Below are 19,660 nucleotides of genomic sequence, written 5' to 3' on the forward strand. Positions count from 1 at the left end.
TATTAACATGAATACAAAAAATGGAAAAAATGGAAATAAACCCTGTTGGACAACACTGAGAAGAGATTTCTAGTAGCAAACAGAAACAGCCTAGTAGTGTCTGCTTTAGACCATGGCAATTAACTTAAAGACTATTTAAGGAACATTAAAGGAACACTCCAGTTTTTTTGGAAATAGGCTCATTTTCCAACTCCCCCAGAGTTAAACTGTTGAGTTTTACTGTTTTTGAATCCATTCAGCCGATCTCCGGGTCTGGCGGTAGCACTTTTAGCATAGCTTAGCATTGATCATTGAATCTGATTAGACCGTTAGCATCTCTCTCAAAAAAATGACCAAAGAGTTTCGATATTGTTCCTATTTAAAACTTGACTATTCTGTAGTTACATCGTACACTAAGACAGATGGAAAATGAAAAGTTAAGATTCTCTAGGCTGATATGGCTAGGAATCTCTTTCCTGCGTAACAATCAAGGAATTTTGCTGCCATACCATGGGTGAGCAGGCACAATGATATTACGCAGCGCCTGAAAATAGTCCCCAGCTATAACTTCCAACGTGACCGGCACTAAGTTTCAATCGTGGCGTAATATCATTGCACCTATGGTACTGCAGCAAAGTTCCTTGATTGTTACGCAGGAAAGAGAGTATAGTTCCTAGCCATATCGCCCTAGGAAATCACAACTTTCCATTTTCCGTCGGTCTTAGTACACAATGTAATTACAGAAGAGTCAAGTTTTAAATAGGAAAAATATCGAAACTCTTTGGTCATTTTTTTGAGAGAGATGCTAACGGTCTAATCAGATTCAATGATAAATGCTAAGCTATGCTAAAAGTGCTACCGCCAAACCCGGAGATCGGCTGAATGGATTCAAAAACGGTAAAACTCAACTGATTAACTCTAGGGGAGTTGGAAAATGAGCCCATTTCCAAAAAAAGTGGAGTGTTCCTTTAATACCTTTTTGATTACATGAGTAAAAATATTCAGCATCCAAGCATCTTTGGCACTTTTTTGGGGGGGAATCCCACAGGCACATGTTTTTCCTCTAAAAATAGTCCTCTGAGTTAGATTAAAATTTCCTCAAAAGTCAATTTAAAGATTTACATATGTAATCTGCAATGTATTCTCTGCTGTCTGTAAAAATATATACTTACATTATAACATTTTGAACATGCGCAGAATTGGCAACATTTCGAAAACAAACTTAAGAACATTTTGAAAATGTACATTAAGGCCATTTGAAACCATTATAGTACAGTAGAACATTGTGACAATATGCATCATATGCAATGCATACATAAAAACATTTAGGGATGAAACTGTAAGGTAGGCACCTGTGCCACTGCGAGCTAGACTTGCAGGTTAACTCTTAAAATTGTCCTGTGAGGTAGGCTTGTATTTTTACCTCTTAAAAGGGTCCTGGTGAGGTAGGTTTGTATTTTTACCTCTTAAAAGGGTCCTGGTGAGGCAGGCTTGTGTTTTTACCTCTTAAAAGGGTCCTGGTGAGGTAGGTTTGTATTTTTACCTCTTAAAAGGGTCCTGGTGAGGTAGGCTTGTGTTTTTACCTCTTAAAAGGGTCCTGGTGAGGTAGGCTTGTGTTTTTACCTCTTAAAAGGGTCCTGGTGAGGCAGGCTTGTGTTTTTACCTCTTAAAAGGGTCCTGGTGAGGTAGGCTTGTGTTTTTACCTCTTAAAAGGGTCCTGGTGAGGCAGGCTTGTGTTTTTACCTCTTAAAAGGGTCCTGGTGAGGTAGGCTTGTGTTTTTACCTCTTAAAATAGTCCTGTGAGGTAGGCGTGTGTTTATACGTCTTAGTACTTGTGGATCCAGGAGAGATGACCATCACTTTGGTAGCTGCAGCTCCTCTCTGCAGCATTATTCCAGTGTTGCCACTGTCAAACAACAACAAACAATCATTATCATAATAATAAATAAACTGTACTATCAGGAATGTACAGTATCCTGATACACTGCAAGATAATGTTTATAAAGTAATAATATCAGTTATCTTGTCGCTTAATGTGGCAATGCCAGACTGTCAAAACAAAGAGAGTGAGATTAAAGAGCTCACCGATCTATATGAAGTTCCATTCAAAGTCAAGGAGATTCTTCAGTAGCATGGCGACGTGTGTATTGACTGCAGAATACTTCTTCTGGACGATCACACCTTTCTTCTTGGAGACAACCTTGCCCCTTTTGGCCTTGGTCCCTCTCTCTGGATTTATACCAATGAAGCGCCTAAAATCAAAATAGTCTAAGATCAGAGTGGGGTTGCAACAACATACTGTTTTGTGTACATTAAATTAAATGCAATGTATTGGGTTTTTTTCTTCAATGCACAAATAGAGTGGACTTGAATTACGTATAGAAGTGACATCAAATGGAATTATTATAAAGCCTATAGTACAACAAAATACCCTCTGTGTGTGTGTGTGTGTGTGTGTGTTGTGGCTTGAAATGTACAGTACTAATACCATTTTATGCGTGTTGTGGTTTGAAATGTACAGTACTAATACCATTTTATGCAAACAATACAAACACATTAATTTAATTGTATATATCCATATAATGATGACAAGGAATGAAGGGGTTTTACCTCTGAATGAATTCAAGAGTGCAGGCTGCCTCATCTTGATATTGAAGGTTGAATATGTAGTAGATTGCGAACACAGCAGCAAGTCCTGTTGCAAATGTTGGTGTGATGCCCTCAGAGATTACACGGCCCTCTAAGGTGATCATCCAACCTTTAATTGTGACTTGCCCTGTTGCACCTGAAACTTCAAGTCATAGCAACATGAGAATGCATGTTACCTTGTATAAACATTTGTAAACTCCAGATGAATGGCCGCTATGATATATAATGTGTCTATCAATTAATCTAAATGAAATGTATACCAGGCAGTATCAGGCGAGGACTTGCAGGAAGACTGAGAGTTGTCTCAACATCAGCTGCAGTGGCAGCAACCTTTAGGGAACAAATGAATTATGCTTACCATAATAAGATTTTTAAGAAGAAAAATTATAATAAGGTCAATAATTAGTAAACACTAGGTGAGAATAACCTAGAGGCAAATGAGATAGGCTTCTGAAGTACCTACAGTCAAACTGCTAAATAGATTTGGCATTCAAAATTTAAAGGGTAACAATTTTATTTTTTACAGGTCTTGGGGAGTTCTACTGTAAATGTCTAAAAAGTAGTATAAACCCTTTTGTGGTTCCAGAGGAAACTGCACATAATCTGATAAATTGCCTCAAGTGATGTCACTCAGTGGTCAAGTTGCATTGTGGATAATCTAGGCACCAGCTTTTGAAAAGGAAGAAGAATATTTGGAATTAAAAATGTAATATTTCTGTTTCTGCTGTATTGATTTGATCATTTGCTTTTAAAACGTTCAACAGTGTCATAGTAGGGCAAAGAAGACAAGTGAAATACTTTTTAAAACCTTGCACCTACTTTACCCATAATGCAATTTAGCAACTGTGTGACAACATTGAGGTAATTTATCAGCTTACATGCAGCTTCCTCTGAGCCACAAAATAATATACACTCACTACTGTTTTCACATAATGTAGTAGTACTCCCCAAAACTAGTACACAAATTAGGTGTCTGGACACTTAAGACTGGTGGAGTCACCCTTTAAAACACAGGGTTAGAAAGAAAAAATAAAACTTACATCTGTAAGAAGGATCAGCCCGGTTAGGTCCTCTCCAAAGTGTGCCATGAGCAGCTGAACAACACGAAGTGCCATCTCATTATCTTCACCATTAGAGAGGATATCCTTGACATCTTTGTTGGTAGGTTTTCCCCTGAAGTATTCTGTGATGGCTCTTCCACATTCCTCCATACTGAGTTCCAAGCTACGAAGCACATTGATGTCTGTGAGCAACTCAAAATGTGCGTATATATACCTTGGCGTGAAAAGAAAAGGCCATTTGCTTTTCACATCTTCAATGTCAGGTGGTGGAAGTGTATTTATATGGCGACGTTGTAGAGAGAATGTGAGCTCCATTAGATTTTTAACTTCTGCTCTTTCTGCTCCACCTGCACCCTCCTGTCTATAAATCTCCTCCAGTCTCTGGCGGTGCTGCTTCACAGTGTCATCAGTTTCTTCTGGGGGTAGCTCTGGCTGAAATCGTGTACATCCATATGTGTCAGTTGGACCCCTCTTGCCTGTGGAGGATCGGTGGCATGAGAAGCTTCCGTCACGGTTCACATTCTCAATGCGGTTTTTCACTTGAATCAAAAGTGATGTATAACCTCCACACAGAAGTGACCCATCTGGTGCAATATCAGCAAAACTCTTTGGATACTGCCTGATGATATTTCGAACCACAGTTAGGCACTGTGCGCGAGTGGGGTTAGCTTCATACCTTCTCATTTCATCCGCGAGTACTCGTACCATCTGGCGTCGCTCCACTGGTTTAGGTCTCTTGCCATCTGCAATTGCAGAACGAATTTCCTGTGGCATTTGTTCCCAAGGGACCTGGAATGTTTCTGGCCATGTTTTCAGTATCTGAGATGTGGAAGGTCTGTTGCTTGGCTCGCTGTTTCTTGTCTGGCTTGAACATGTTGAAATGGCCGACAGCTGTGATGAGCTAGAATTAGGCGGAGTGCATAATGTTGGTGATGAAGACCCAGACACCGATCGATCACTAGTCGTCAGTGGTGATGAAGTTGGAATGACTTGAAGATCCAATGTAACTGTCTCGGTTTCTAAAAAACAAAAAAACAAAAAGAATTAGGGCACATAACATATAAGCTATATCAGAGTCACTGCAGAGATTTGGCCAAAAGTCTACTTAACTCTCCTTATTAGGCATATTTGAAAAGTTTAAAAGTGCATTATGTAGATTTAGAACAAAGAAATTCCACAACTGCGTAAACAAGAGAATTTGACAAGAGAATGCCACACTAAATTAACCATACATTACCTAATTTGAATGCATCCAGGAGTTTTCTGCGCTGGATAACAGGTAACAGATCAGCAATGTCTTCCTGTTGTACATATTTTAAGTCTTCTTTTGACTCCAAGCCGGAGCTCTGAAGTTTCGATACTATTTGCAACTGGGTCTCTTCAGACAGATTTGGCAAGGTCTTGCAGATTATCTCTTTGATCTCTTCACTCATGTTCGCCATCATTCTGGACTAGAGGGAAAGAATGGTGAAGAATGATCAGTGGTGTACCATGGAAAGTGTACTCAGGCAAGGGATAGTAATCTAGCAGATTCTCCTGATTAATACAACAGTAGCTTCTCTGCATCAGTGTGAGGCTGTAAACACCCATGTCAGGAATACGCAGGGCATGATACTTTTCAGCAATAAAATATACTGCTGAATCCTTATGAACGAGAATCACTTTGATTTTTCCAGTTACAAGCCCCTCATCATCATCATCAATCACAATGAGCATGTTCTTTTTGTATTTTGTCCCCTTCACAGTCACTTCATTGGCTATCAGAGTGTTTGTGGACTCAAAATTGTGATGTGCAACTGCTTCTATGATTACATCATTGTAGTCATCTGAGAAAAACTGTGTGCCCCTCTCCACTGAAACACCTGGAGGGAAGAAGGTGCCAGCACTCAGAAAGGCCTGCAGAAGCTGATGTCTCTCTGCAAGAGTAGAACATGGATTCTTAAAGTTGCGCAATTTTCTCATACACTGTTTAAAATAGGTGTGTTTGCTCTCGAATCTTAAAGTCCATAGGCGAATAAGTGGCCCAAAGTGGATAATGAGCTCAGGATAATGACTGACATAATGATGTTTGGGCTTCAGTGGGTTGTCAGGAAAGGTTTGTATTCGGCAATGCAAATATTCTTCAATCAGAACTCTTAGGTAGGCTATCTGGCCATTTGAAATTGCAGGTGCACAAATGAGGTCCACAACTTCTCTAAGTTGCAAAACCAACTGCCATACTTTGTTGTCACCTGGGTTTTTTACTTTGTCTCCGATCAAAACGGGCAACATTCTCAGCAAACACCAATTCTGCACAGCATGTCCCCCAAGTTTTACACCCTCTGGATTAACCTCACACGGTTTGTCATTAGCATCCCTACCGAGATACTTGAACTGATTTATTCGTCGATTCAACTCAAGATAGTTAAACATTTTATCCACCTTAACAAGATGGTTAATGTACAGTGCCAGATCAGAGGATACAATACCTTCAAAAAGATCGTGGCCAAGACATGGAGGCAACCCTGGCTGACATACATGGAAGTATTTGAGCGTATTGAACACAGAGTCAAATTTAACACCTCCACTAGATGTAGACTGTCCTTCACTGCTCTGAACATGACCACTGTATGACTGCACTGTGCGTTTTGTGCCCTGGATAAGAGGATCTGCATGGAATGCTTCTCTGCTGATATCACAATATCTGCAGAAGTGTGAACTCCTGCTGAAGTTCTCCACAAAGCCTCCTATGTTATGTGAGCCTAGGTTGTCGCCTGCAATGGCACACAAAGTTCCCTTGTAGACCTTTCCATCAGACAGGGTAACACCATTGAGCTCAAGATCTTTAAGGTCATTGACGAGGGTGCCCATAACCAAGTCTTGACCAAAATACTTAAAATCGTGTTCTTTACAGAGAAGAACAAGTTGCATTTGATCAGTGCTGGATCTGTTGTGTGGCATTAAATCTGCAAGAGTTAGATACACTGCAAGTATCTTGTGTTTTTTCTTTCCAGATCCCAGTGGGTTTACCACTTCAAATGCATCCTGATACAGGATCAAGCTCAGTGATGAGCTCTCCGTCTGGAAGAGAACATTCTCAGCCATATTTTTGCCATCCCACACATCCTTAAGAATATCCTTAGAACCAATACTGGAGTGTACTTGCTTATATTGTTCCTGCACTGATTTGCAATGGAATAGAGAATCAATTGTCTGTTTAATAGGAACATACTGGGCAAAACACTCTTTGCCTGCCTCATTCTGACCTAGACAGATCTGAACTGGCTCAACATAGTTGAAGCTGTTCTTGAAAACTGTTTTTCTTTTCTGATCAGTTTTCAGTGGCTGAGTGTTGCAGGTCCTAAAGAGATCCTCAGTTTTAATGACTTCAATCACATTGTTTGTGTCAGGTTCAGAAATCCCAAGTGTAACCAACTTCTCTTTTAGTTTGAAAAGCAAATGTGACTGACTTATATCATGTACTTCCTGAAAATCTTCAATAATTGTTTGGATGACAGAGGATGGAAGCAAACACTTTGCTTGCAATTTCAAATAAAAAAGGGCTAAATTTTTAAAGAACTGTGATTCATCAGCAATTTCTGGGTAAATCTCTTGTTCATCATCTGCATCACTAGGAGGCTCAATCTGCATATCAGACTGATCTTGTTCACTCTCATGGGAAACACCAGGATTCACAACGGACTCAACCAAATTTTCCTCAGCACCATTTTTATGTTTCCGACTCATGTGTGATGTGAATGTTGATAAAACTGTAAAGCTCTTGCTACAGTGTCTATAAGGACAAGCAACTGTTTTCCCCTCTCTAATGTGTGTTTTCAAATGAGAGTAAAATGCAGTCAAAGTCTCACACCTTGCACTGCAGATATTAACATGACATGTTAGTTCAACACCAGACAAAGTAGGCCTAACTACACGTTTGTTATGTCTGTAAGTGTGACACTTAAACGTTGAAAAGTTTTTAAAATTCTGACTGCAATCTGGCAAAACACACTTAAAAGTTAAATTAGGTGTATTTTTATGAATTCTCATGTGCCTTACGTATGTCACTATTGTGGCACAGTTATGACAACAGATCTGACATGGGAACATTTTGTTACTGCCTGATTAGTCTTGATTACGGCTGGCTGCTTTTTAGTGACACCGTATCAGTCTTCACGGAGAAATGTTTAATCTTAACCGAGTTGCAATGTTAAGATTGTGAAAGAAAAGCCACAGATGATGCTAAACGGTTTGAGAAAGCTAAAACAGTTGGGAGATGTAGTCTGTGTGGAGACACGCAGCAACAGATAAACCAAATGCATTCACAAAGAGTCCAGAAAGGCAATATTTTCACATTAATTTTCCGTTTAAACAGAAAAATGCAAAGCCTTGAGGATTCAAGTGTCTCTCTTTAACCGATCTAGCTTAATTTTCTTATTAGATGTTTGTAAAACACACTAGGCTACATTAAAAGTCGACACAAAATAAATCTCACCAAAACCATCTCGGTTATAGCCGATGTTCCAATAATCGTATGGTCTGGTTGAAATAAATCCTTAATCACCGGGCATCAATGTAGGCTAATTATTCCAGTACAATGATATTTTCCTGCTGCCTCCATCTGCCGATTGCCTCTTACCGATTAACGTGTTGTTCCTCGGATGCAAACGTTCGGCTAATGTTACCAAAATTAAACAAAAAAAAAAAAAACACCCAAAAATATTGTCATTCAATCTAGCCCTCACTGATAAATGACATGTTCAAATCCCTAGCTAGACAAGCTCCTGAACATCAGTTTGATATCAAACATTCGTGGCAATATGAATACGATTTTAATTACCGTTTAATTTGTAGATCCAAGACCCGATGGATGTTGTTGATGAAGAACACTCGATGATGTGTTGCATGCACGTCATCTAAATTGTGCGTCCTCTTCTGGAAATGATGGTTCCTGAAGTCCCGCAGGAGTGATGGCAAATTATTTCTGTATTTTATAAAGAAAATTTACCAAAACAAAAGTAGTAGCCTCAATGTAAAAGACTGACGTTGTATCAAACTTCTGACCGTGCTCCAAATTCCCCAGTCACTCAGTTTCTAAAAAAAAATACTGTAGTTTCCTGTAATTTAAAACATCAGCATACTGTTTAGGGCCTCTGTCCTGTTTCTCCAAGTTAAGCAGCCCACAATGCATTGCTAACTACAGTACTAAACTGTTTAACATGAAAACAGTATTTTAATGTTGAAAATTGGCTGTAAATTTACAGCAATTGCTTACAGTGTGGTGACAACATAGAAATGCATGGCAAACATTGCATGTTGCCAATATTTTTGAGAGACCCTGGCTAATGCAAATGAATACAATTTGTGTCATGCTGGAAACATGTAAACATTTTCTGGTGTTTTTTTATTTTTTTTTATTTTTTTTCCGATTAAAGCCAATGCAGCTTTTTTCTTCTTCCAAATAAGGAAATTAACCCACTTCTTTTTTGATTATGGTGGGGAGGGGAAATTACATCATGCACAATAATTTGCACTAGTTATAATGACGTTTGAGATATCTTTAACTTTCATTCTGCCTAGGCAAAACTGAATTACAGATATCTGCAATTGTCATTTAAGATGTGTGACGAGTTGAATGTCGTTTTCAATGACGTCATTGCTGATATCTGTAATTCAGTTTTGCCTAGTCAAAACTGAATTACAGATATCTCTATCTGTCGTTTCGACTAGTCACAATTACGTTACAGATATCTTGAATGACAATTCCAACTATCCAAAATGTAATTACGACTAGTCAGAAAGACGTTGTTGATATCTACAATGTTAATTCCGGATAGTCAAACTTAGCTTTTAAATGCTAAAATGGCTTGCCATACTACCCCAGACCTAAACCTACCCGCGTCATCTAACTGACGCTTAGGTACAGCGTCAGTAATGACGCCCTAGGATCGCGTCATGTAACTGACGCTAAAGGGTGCCTAAAGCGTCGAATATTGAAGCATGGTCAAAATTTTCATTTTAGTGACGCCTTGGGGTGAGAATGCGTTGCAATGCTCAGTACGAGCTAAACCAGGGCCAGGGGTTCAAACTATTATGACTGAGTGTCTCGGGATAGCCACTGAATAATGATACCACAGAATTATATGCCTTTATAGTGCATGACAGATAAGAAAAGACTTGTAATGGTGGCACCAGCAGGGAGCAGAACGACAAGCACTGCCTCTTGTGCACAAAATCCATCAAACTTGGGAACTTGGTGCTAAATGACTTAGGCCTATAGATAAACTCTGACTCTGGATAAAGTTTGTAGATTTAATTGGATTTTATGCACATTTACTCTCTGCAATGCATTTGAAATCAACACTCAATACACGAAAAATAAAGGTTCATTATTGGCATCAAGGGTTTCACCTTTGACATCCAACCTTTCCATTGCACAAAAAGTTTTTCATAGAAAATGTTTAGATTATTCAAATGTAATATGGTTCTTTTAAGAACTTTTCCTTGAAAGGTTATCTGGAGAACTCAAATGGTTTCTATATGGCATCGCTGTGAAAACCTATTTTGGTTTTTAAGAGTGCAGGACTTGGGCCTATATTGTCCATAGGTTTCTGTAAAGTCTATTGATCTTTCAGAAATATACAAAACCGTAATTATTTGAGATTGAGGTTGTGTCCCATTTTTCAAAGGGTAGAAGACTTTTTTTTTTCATCGGCTATGTAGCTACACTGGAGTGTTGTGTTGCATTTTATTATAGAATTATTTTGTGTCTTCATGTGTGTAACCCGGAAATATGCAAATAGGGGACAGTCCGTCAGTGGTCGTGGGCAGAGCATGGGCAATATGACATCATATTGCTCAGAAAATCCAAACGGCTTGATTATTGAGAGTGTTCAGACTTTTTGAGGATAAAAAAAGAGGAGTGAATGGATTTTTTTTTATTGTATATGGTGGTTGTGTCCACACACTGCAAAGACACATTTATATGCAAACACCATATAAAAGTGAATTTTGCATCCGATGACCCCTTTAAAGAATCCAAAGCAAATCAAATGCCAATATGACATATTTCTTGCACATGCAATTTCCAACTAATTTACCTAAATACCCATTACAAATAAGAAAATAGATTCTTAGTGAAAAAGTTAACAGATTAAAGATTAGAATGCTTCTCTGGAAGTACAGACCTGACCCTATTATAATTTTGATTTAGATTGAGTTAGCACATGGACAGCCCTCACAGCAGGCAGGTTACACACGGCTTATCTGTTTATTCACTCGCAGGGCTCGTAAAAGGGTCATCATGACCACTAGTCAGCAATAATAGCGGAACATTGGGTCATATAAACCAGAATCAGGCAAAAGTGAAATGATGAAAAAATGTGTTCTAAATATGCTGAACTGTTGAACTGAAAGTGGAAAAACTATTTAAGGAGAAAGATTCAAATGGAAATCTCTATCTGAGATCACTAACCTCATCTCAAGTGTTTAATCTGGTGACCCCTGAAATGACCTCACAGCTTCTTCTGATCTTTTCCAGAGGGACGCAGGAAATAGAGTCCTCTGCTTTTCTTTACATGACTGAAGTGAAGACAGTTCCGCTTTACTGATTACAAGAAGATGTAGCCTATATTCCTCATCATGCGTATTTTATTATGTAGCTAAATCTTTGGCAAATCAACACGCTGCCCCTTCTGTTACTTAGGCCTATACATCTCAAACTTACTAACTCACAAGTGGTTCAGAACATGTGTGCCAATTTTTTCATTTGCTAGTGAATTAATGCAAGAAACAAAGTGTCTTAAAGTTGTGCAGTTATAAATGCAAAACTTCCCATTTTTGTTTCACAAGCTTCATTGTTTTTCATAGCTTTCAAATTTAGACTATAAGAGAGATTAATCTAAATTTAAAATAGCATGTAGGCCTACTTTCCATCAGCATGATCTATATTATATCACTTTTTATACTGTTTTTACACCAGTGAAGAACCAGCACTGATTTCATACAGCAGAAGAACTAAATCTAAACAGTGTGGCTACAGATCCTGATTCAAATAAAATATCAAAATCTTATGTGAAAATTAGTTTCTATAATTTTGATTATTTGTGTCATAGCCTATTGTATTTGTTTTGTTTTGCTCTTATTTATTAAATATTAAAAACTCTTAGTGCCAGGACTTACGAATAATTGTCTATTTTATTGTTTTAAATATTCAGTTTATAAGCACGTTAGTAAGTAAGAAAATAAGTAAATATGAAGGGTATATAGATTTTGCAGCAAATGTTTGGTTTGGATCATAGACTTTGGTTTGGACCATAGACTGTGGTTTGGACAGGTTCGTAATAAATGACGAGTTGGTCGTCCAATCAGCGTTGAGAATTCGTTTGATTAGAGCGTTACTTACGTCATCTTTACGCAAACGAGCTGCAGAGTCTTCTCAAACAGTCAGAAAGCGCGTGATCAGGTAAGACACGCGTTCATTCATTCACGTTTAACAGCAACATCAGCTCCTTTAAAATCACTTAAAATGTTTATTTTTATAGTTCAAAAAAATGTGTAAGGTAAAGTGGAAAATAAACCAATCAAATCCTAATGTGAAATAAATGAAACACTGTTAACTTAACAGAAAATTCCCTTAAAAACGCGTAGGCCTACACCATTTGTTCCGTAATATTTAAACCATAAAAAAGTCCAGTTCACATATTGTGTCAGCTACTAATTTGGAACCAGTGATTTGATAGATGTGCATATGAAAGACGAGTATCCCAATAACGTGCTACAAAAGTAGTCAGTATGTTGTCAATCAGTTTTCAAGGCGATTATCAGACTCTCGGTGTGATAAATTTAGTTCTCATCCCACTATTGTGTTTTTGAACCCCCGGGACGGAAGAGATTCTTTCTAATCCAACTTGTTTTCTCTGGCTTGCTGAGATATGAGAGTCCTGCTTTAAACCCAACCCAATCCCCCAAAAGCCCTTTCTTTCGGCCTGTGGAAATTCCACATTTTGATGTTTAATCCGGCTAACTATTTTTTTTTTACCCAATAAGCATCAGATGCGTGTATTGATATAGTCTATGTGACAATGCTGCATATAAGTAGGCCTATAATTTGCAGTTATTTCCTGATTGTGGATTGGGTGTTAATCTGTGTATTGCTGTTTCCATTCTTTTATTATTCACACCTCGTAATATCTGACAGACAGCATGGGAATGTGTTTTTCCTCAACAATAATATTTAGTTGTTGTTGTTTTTTTGTTGCTTTTGTTGGCAGTTCATTCCATTATCTTTTGTGATGTGCTGGCAATGGATTTTAAAAGCGTAATAATCATTAATTGAGAGTCATAATCGCACATTAATTGGATGTTTTAGATGGCCTATAAAATGTGCTTAAAAAATATTTCACTAAACTATCGTTGTATATGGAGTATAGCATGCCACACATGCTGTCACTGTCATGGCATGTCAGCTACCCAAAAATCTGAAATCTTTATTTGGATCTCACTAGTTAGTGGAGCTGTTGCACTTCTTCTGCTGTGACATTGATTCGTTTCAACAGTAACACAAGTTTACTTTAGTATATTTAGGCCATCTTCCACCCAGCACAAGCGCCTATAAAAGGGCCTACTTCGAGATTTAGTTATTCTTATTTGCATGATTTGTGGAGAAAGGTCTACACATGTAGGACACATCATGGATAGGCCACTTAAGATGTCTTTCAGGTAATCTGAGCGCTGATTTTGATCGTGTCCTCCCCCTCCTCCCCCGCGGTGATCGCGCATCGCGCCTCATTCTCACTCCCATTACGCAGCGGGATTGACATGAAACTGTGAATTGTTTGCTGCTCAAATATAGTTGACCTGGAGCCAGCAGTCTGAGGGGTTGAGGAGCGACCATCCCTGCCTCCCTCCTCCCCCTCTACATCAGCATGACAAAGCACTGGGGGGGTCCGGGCTTGTTGGCACCACCCGTGATCATTGTAGGAACAGGAGCCCAACGCGACCATCACCTTGACTGCAAAACCAGCTTTTCCTCTTCCAACCCCAGCTGTCATTGCACCACAAACCCACTGCTGGAGTTCGGCGGCCGACTGGATAAGTCCACAGGGATGGCGCAGGACTCCTGTTACAGAGGCAAACCGTCGGATCGGAGCGCATGGGAACTGCAGGATGGAAACTCCAGCGGAGGAAAGAAGAAGAATTATCAGCGTTATCCCAAACCACCGTACTCTTACCTTGCTATGATTGCCATGGTCATCCAGAACTCTCCGGAGAAGAAGCTCACTCTATCAGAGGTTGGTCACTTTCACATGCGCGCAACGCGCAACTTTTTTTTTTCTTCTTTTTTTTTGTCTTGGTCAAAATCCAACAGGGAATGCAAATTAAGTTTCATAATCACACAGTTAATTGCAAAAAAGATGCAGAAACAATTCTCGATCAGGAACTGTAATTTGACAATTGATTACAAAGAAACGGCACACTGATTTAGACATTTTTGAAGTAGAAATATTTTCTTGTAAAGTAGCCTACTCCAGTAATTTACTTTTATTACAACTTCAAAATATGTATTTTTACAATTTCATCATGTTTCGTCGTCAATTCTTTTCTAATTTAAGAGTTTTCAGCGTTTCAGCTGAAACTATTATCCTTATCAGAAGCCTAACAGTAGCAACGTGTACACTTTCAATTTAAGTTGTGAGGCAGCAGAATGACTTTTTCATTTTTCATTTAGAAAATCTTATTTTTCATTCTATCTTAATTTTTCATTCTAAAATCTTATTAGATCCTTTCAGATTTAAGGTTCCTAATGAATAGAAGTTATTTTAGTGTTATAGGCTACTTGAAACTTTGATTCAAAGGAATTACCTGAAAATTAATACAAAACTTAGTAACCATCACAACACTGGCGTTTATTTCCACAAATAAACTGCATTAAGTTTACGTGACGTGAGTTTTTAGTGCTGGTTGCCTGGGGCGCGTAATCTGTCTCGTGTCTGGATCTCGATGGGGTTTGTGTTGTGAATAGTGAAAGCAGAGGGCGATACTCTATCATGCTGATATCTGTGGCTGGAATCACACTGTGCCACAATTACTACGCGATTGTTTCGAAATGTCGCAATGTGTAAGAATCCACGATCCGGATTAACAGTGTGCTGACTTTCAAGAGTGACTCCTGTGAATTTTTGTTGATGAATTGAGGTAGAACCTGTTACAGGTGATTGGACTCGACATTTTCTTTGATTAAAATAGCATTAGATCCTGTATTTGGTCATTTAGGCCAAAAACATTATTATTATATTATAGCCCATTTTAAATGGTAAATTCGGGATAATATTAAGTGTGCGTTTTTACATGTATAAAGTGTCACCCCACAGAAAATAACACTTTTTAAAATGTGATTTAATTGAGATATATATATATATATATATATGTGTGTGTGTGTATGTACATACATACAGTTGTTTTCAGGAAGTTAACATCTATGTATTTTTAGTAATATAGTAATCAGCTGTCTGTTTTGAATCTGTGCAGTTTAGAAGCTGTGCCCAATAATAATACGTTTTAAATAACTAAATTGTCTTCATGGAACAGATTCTGAAGGAGATCAGCACTCTCTTTCCATTCTTCAAGGGGAATTACAAAGGCTGGAGGGACTCGGTCCGACACAACCTGTCCTCCTACGACTGCTTTGTGAAGGTGTGTGTTTGACTTCAAGTAATTGATAAATGACGTTATATGTTAGTTTAATGTTAGTTTGACGTTATCCTGTTGCCCTCTCCTCCTCTCTGTAGGTTCTGAAGGATCCTGGTAAACCCCAAGGTAAAGGTAACTTTTGGACTGTTGAAGTGAACAGAATTCCCCTGGAGCTGCTGAAAAGACAAAATACGGCAGTGTCCCGTCAGGATGAAACCATCTTTGCTCAGGACCTGGCCCCTTACATCTTTCAAGGTTACGCTCCGTCGAACAAGTCCAAACCTCTGCCCGCTGACCTCTCATTACCCCCTGTTCCCACCCGTCACAGCCCGCCCCAGTCAGAGGACCCCTATCGTCCCAAACTGGACTCTACGTTTGCCATAGATTCTCTCCTGCATAGCCTCAGGCCTGCCAGTTCTGCTGGGGAGGGGGTTCGAGAGAGGGAATGTTGGGGTGTTGGACCCCCTCCACACACTCGCTCTGCCACTCCACCTCGCCCTTGTAACGCCTCGTACAACTGCAGTTCGTCGGCCAGCTCCGTCAGTCCCGCGTCAGATTTGTCCGACGAGGACTGGAGAGGGGTGACGCTTGTCGGGAAAAGGTCAAGTGATCGAGGATCGACTTCTGATGGATACAGTGACTCCTGCCCCCCGCCAAACAAAAGCTCCAAGCGTGGCATCACTCCTCCGTGGGAGCTGCCGACCTCCTACGCCAAATACACCCCCCCAAATGCGGTAGCCCCTCCTAGCATGCGCTTTAACGGAAACCCGTTTATGCCACTGGGCGGGATTCCGTTCTACAGTTACGGTGGTGCGCACGTCACATCATCACACTTGATCGGTCACCCTTATTGGCCCATTCTACCAAATGGGCCGGTTTCCATTCAAGCACCTCCCCTTCTCATGGACTTGGACAGCATGCTGCAATCTGTTCCTCCCAATAAGAGTGTGTTCGATGCGCTTGGCTCCAACAATCAGACTTCTCACCCAACTCCAAACCAGTATGCCCTTCAGAACGGACCTTCCCTTTGCAAATATTCTCTTTAAACTGTCTATCTCATAATAGTCCTGGAAAAACTTCCCATCTTTGGCACTGCATGGCCAGGTTTACACACACAGATTTGCAAGCATTAATGCTGCTCAACACAAAATACTCAATCTGTGAATTGTCTCAGGGAATTCTTTGAGAAAATCCCTCTGTATTACTGAACTGTTACTGGAGTTAAGAAGGGCCAATATTGACCAAAGATTCAACCCGACCAATGTTGACACTGTTCGTCCACTCATGTGACTTTCTTTGACACAATTACTACCTCAGACTTTTAATGTCAGTGGAGAGATTGGTACATTTAGCTGCTCTTGTTTCCTCAATGGACCCTTGTAGTGTTTGGCGATAATGCAATACTTCACATGATCAATTGAATGTTGTCTGTTTATAAGCCTGAAATATTGTGTGTGGCTGCTTTAACTTCCTACAAATTGACCAGAAAAATCGTGCTGGACATTTGTAGGGATTGGGGATGTGTTTGTGTGTGAATGTGTACTTTTGAATCTGTAAGGAACCTGCAATGTTTACATAAAGATTGGCTTTTCTGCCATGAATGTGTCACTTTTTATGTGTTGCAGAGTAAACATGCATTTTTTTGGGGGGGAAATCTTGACTTTTGTATGGCTTTTCTGACCTGATTCTCTACCCCCAATGTGTGTGTTTAAAACTTTCATTTCACCCCCCCCTCCACTTGGTAAAAGTCCAATCTCAGGCTCTGATAACAACTGTGGAGGCTTGACAGATCTGATAAGATCCAGTCTTACGCGTTTTTTTTCTGGCATGCATTCACTTTGAAGAACTGTAATTAGAGCCATTTTTTATCAGTCCACTGTGTCTCTAAGCCTTATCACAACCCCGTGTCCCTGTGGAGTGTATAGGTGCTGTAATTTTTTTTTTTTAATATAATCTGGTCATGAAATGAATGTTTGTCACCTTTTGATCATGCATGTCTGCATAAAACTGTCCAGAAGCTCATATTGAGCAATTTGATCAGTAATTGAATGTAAGGGTCATTTAACTGGTGGTCTGTGGTTGTCCCTCTGTCTGGTGCACGTCACCTCACCACCTCCTGCTGTTTTTTTCTGTCCTGTCCTCCCTCAAATCACTCATTCACACCCCCAACACTTCCACTCTCTTACAGGTCCATTTCTTTATAATGGACCTTATGAGCGTTTGTGGCTGATTAATTGGCTCCACTGTAGAGAGTCTTTCTTTATTGTGTCATGGTAGCAGTCAGACTGTATATTGTGCTTAAAGTGTGTCCATTTTAGGTGGAATCCCATGGAAACATGTCCAGAAGCCTCCATAGATTTCATCTTAAAAGTGTGTATACACAAATAGTTTCAGTTTGCAAGGGAAAGTGGCCCAAAGGTTTTTTTTTATTATGTTTTTTATTTTATTTTGAAATGTCAATTACAAAGCATGAGAGACATTCTCACAGAAAATACATGTTTGTTACTGTTGTTTTGCTTTTAGTCAGTCAAATGTTCGGTTCTTGAGTTGTTGTTGTTACTGTCTGACAGTCACATCATAACTTTGTGGTTTGAGAAGCCCTGCACATCTTGAACCCACTATTTTACTTGAACCCAGTGATGAAATTGACAGGAATTTTAAAAATTAAGAGATTCATAAATCAAATGCAACCTGATTTGACTTATTTTCTTGGTATTTTAAAAACAATATTCTGTATTTCAAAAGATTTGTGCTGTTCACAAAGAAAAATGCAGTGGAACAACAATAATCTATTAAAACTATTTTGAAAAGCACGGTAAATAAAAAGGCTCAATCAGCACTGAACCTCATTTAAAACTAAGTTTGTTTTGCTCAGCACACATCCTTTAATTCAGAAACTTCACCCACTATGTTGTTTTCATTGTGGAGACAAAATGGGCACTCTAAGAAAACTAACTGAGACCAAAATAAGAATGAACAAATTCAATTTAAATAAAATCACAACCAATTGACCAAAGCGTAAAATTACTAAATAATTATTGCTTTGAACATGATAGAACATAGACAATAGAATTGGTGGTACTATATTTTTTTTGTTGAGAAAATCCATATTAAAACGCTATATTAGCGTAACTTTTTAAGGGTCAGGATCAAAATACCAAATAGGCCTAGTCTATTGGCCTAATCTTTTTAAAAATCCTTCATGATGTTATTCATAAACAGTCTATGTAGGCCTATTTCCATAGCTGCTGTGAGTAATACTGGCATTACCAAAATAAATGAAAAATACAAAATTACAGAAGAAATGGCAGAAATGATATTCTCGAAAAATAGCCCTTATACATTTTTTGTTTTTCTCAAAGTAAATCTAGTAGCATAAATCTCGTGTTAGACAAAGGACCTTCGAAAGCACATTTGAAATGCTGATGCTTTTACATAAAGAATGTTTTAATGAATTAAGTAGGCCTAATCAAATATATCTAGCCGATAATGAAATGCACCAAAACCCGTCTTCTCCACGAAATAACAATATTAAACGCCTAGCTATGCGTATAGAGTAGGCTATATCTCAATCTGCATATTGTTTTCTAAAATAGGCTATTGAATATCCAGACAAGTGATAATGCAAGGGAAATTTGTAATAAGAACTGTAAATGTCGCTTAACGGAAAAGATCCGTCCATCCATTATTCAAACCGTTTGTCAGGCTATAGGCTATTGCGCTCTCAAAGGGTTTGAGATTGAAACATTTCGTTTTCAATAAAACCCACAATACAGAAAACAATCAAGTAGGCTAGACTACAAAATATATATTTTTACATTTGAACAAACACGCAACCAATATAATAAACAAAAATAGGCTCAAATGGCCACATAGTCCATAAAAAGATGGGTAGCCTATGGCTATATTCAGCTTCAAAATAAGAAAATAAACCATGTTAAACATATTAGGCCTATATTATGCCAATGAGCATATACGTTTGAAGGTAAATTATTCATGCTTTCTGTCCAATTAGTCTGCTTTTAGATTGCCTTAATTTTGAACTTTTGTAAATAATAGGATATCAAATGAATGACAACCAATGAATCTATTACGCTACATATTAAGTGGAGGCATTTAAGTGAGTTAATGGTTTAAATAAAAACAATAACAGCTAATAAAAAACACGTTTAAAAAAAGAAACAAAAACAACACAAAACAATAATTCGAAATTGTAAAACGCTTATGAAAAATCAATACGGAAAATTCCTTAATTTTAGTAATGTGCTCCATTTTTACAGACTTTAGAGTTTAAAGAGGTT

At 38.6% G+C, this 19,660-nt stretch overlaps 1 protein-coding gene and 1 long non-coding RNA gene across 2 annotated transcripts; one reads left to right on the forward strand and one right to left on the reverse strand.

Moving 5' to 3' along the window:
- Positions 1-1,321: 1,321 nt before the first annotated feature.
- On the reverse strand, positions 1,322-3,429 carry LOC130087358 (uncharacterized). Its single transcript, XR_008807356.1, has 5 exons — positions 2,889-3,429; positions 2,590-2,770; positions 2,065-2,231; positions 1,763-1,885; positions 1,322-1,363 (listed from the first exon to the last, which is right to left on the reverse strand). It is a non-coding gene; the product is annotated as an uncharacterized LOC130087358 (long non-coding RNA).
- Positions 3,430-12,077: 8,648 nt separating this feature from the next.
- Positions 12,078-16,956, forward strand: foxh1 (forkhead box H1). Its single transcript, XM_056253635.1, has 4 exons — positions 12,078-12,132; positions 13,522-13,960; positions 15,258-15,362; positions 15,458-16,956. Exons 2-4 carry the CDS (start codon positions 13,595-13,597, stop codon positions 16,403-16,405), a joined length of 1,419 nt encoding a protein of 472 aa, XP_056109610.1. The 5' UTR covers positions 12,078-12,132; positions 13,522-13,594; the 3' UTR covers positions 16,406-16,956.
- The last annotated feature ends 2,704 nt before the right edge of the window (positions 16,957-19,660 follow it).

Source organism: Rhinichthys klamathensis, unplaced genomic scaffold, assembly GCF_029890125.1.
Source record: "Rhinichthys klamathensis goyatoka isolate OS25496 unplaced genomic scaffold, OSU_Roscu_1.1 h1tg000108l_1, whole genome shotgun sequence".
NCBI classification, from domain to species: Eukaryota; Metazoa; Chordata; class Actinopteri; order Cypriniformes; family Leuciscidae; genus Rhinichthys; species Rhinichthys klamathensis.

Excerpts from the sequence above, each read along its gene's own strand:
- foxh1 (XM_056253635.1), top strand. The coding sequence starts at position 13,595 with ATGACAAAGCACTGGGGGGGTCCGGGCTTGTTGGCACCACCCGTGATC. Across the intron at positions 13,961-15,257 it reads AGAAGCTCACTCTATCAGAG|ATTCTGAAGGAGATCAGCAC; the intron begins GTTGGTCACTTT and ends TTCATGGAACAG. Across the intron at positions 15,363-15,457 it reads CCTACGACTGCTTTGTGAAG|GTTCTGAAGGATCCTGGTAA; the intron begins GTGTGTGTTTGA and ends TCCTCTCTGTAG.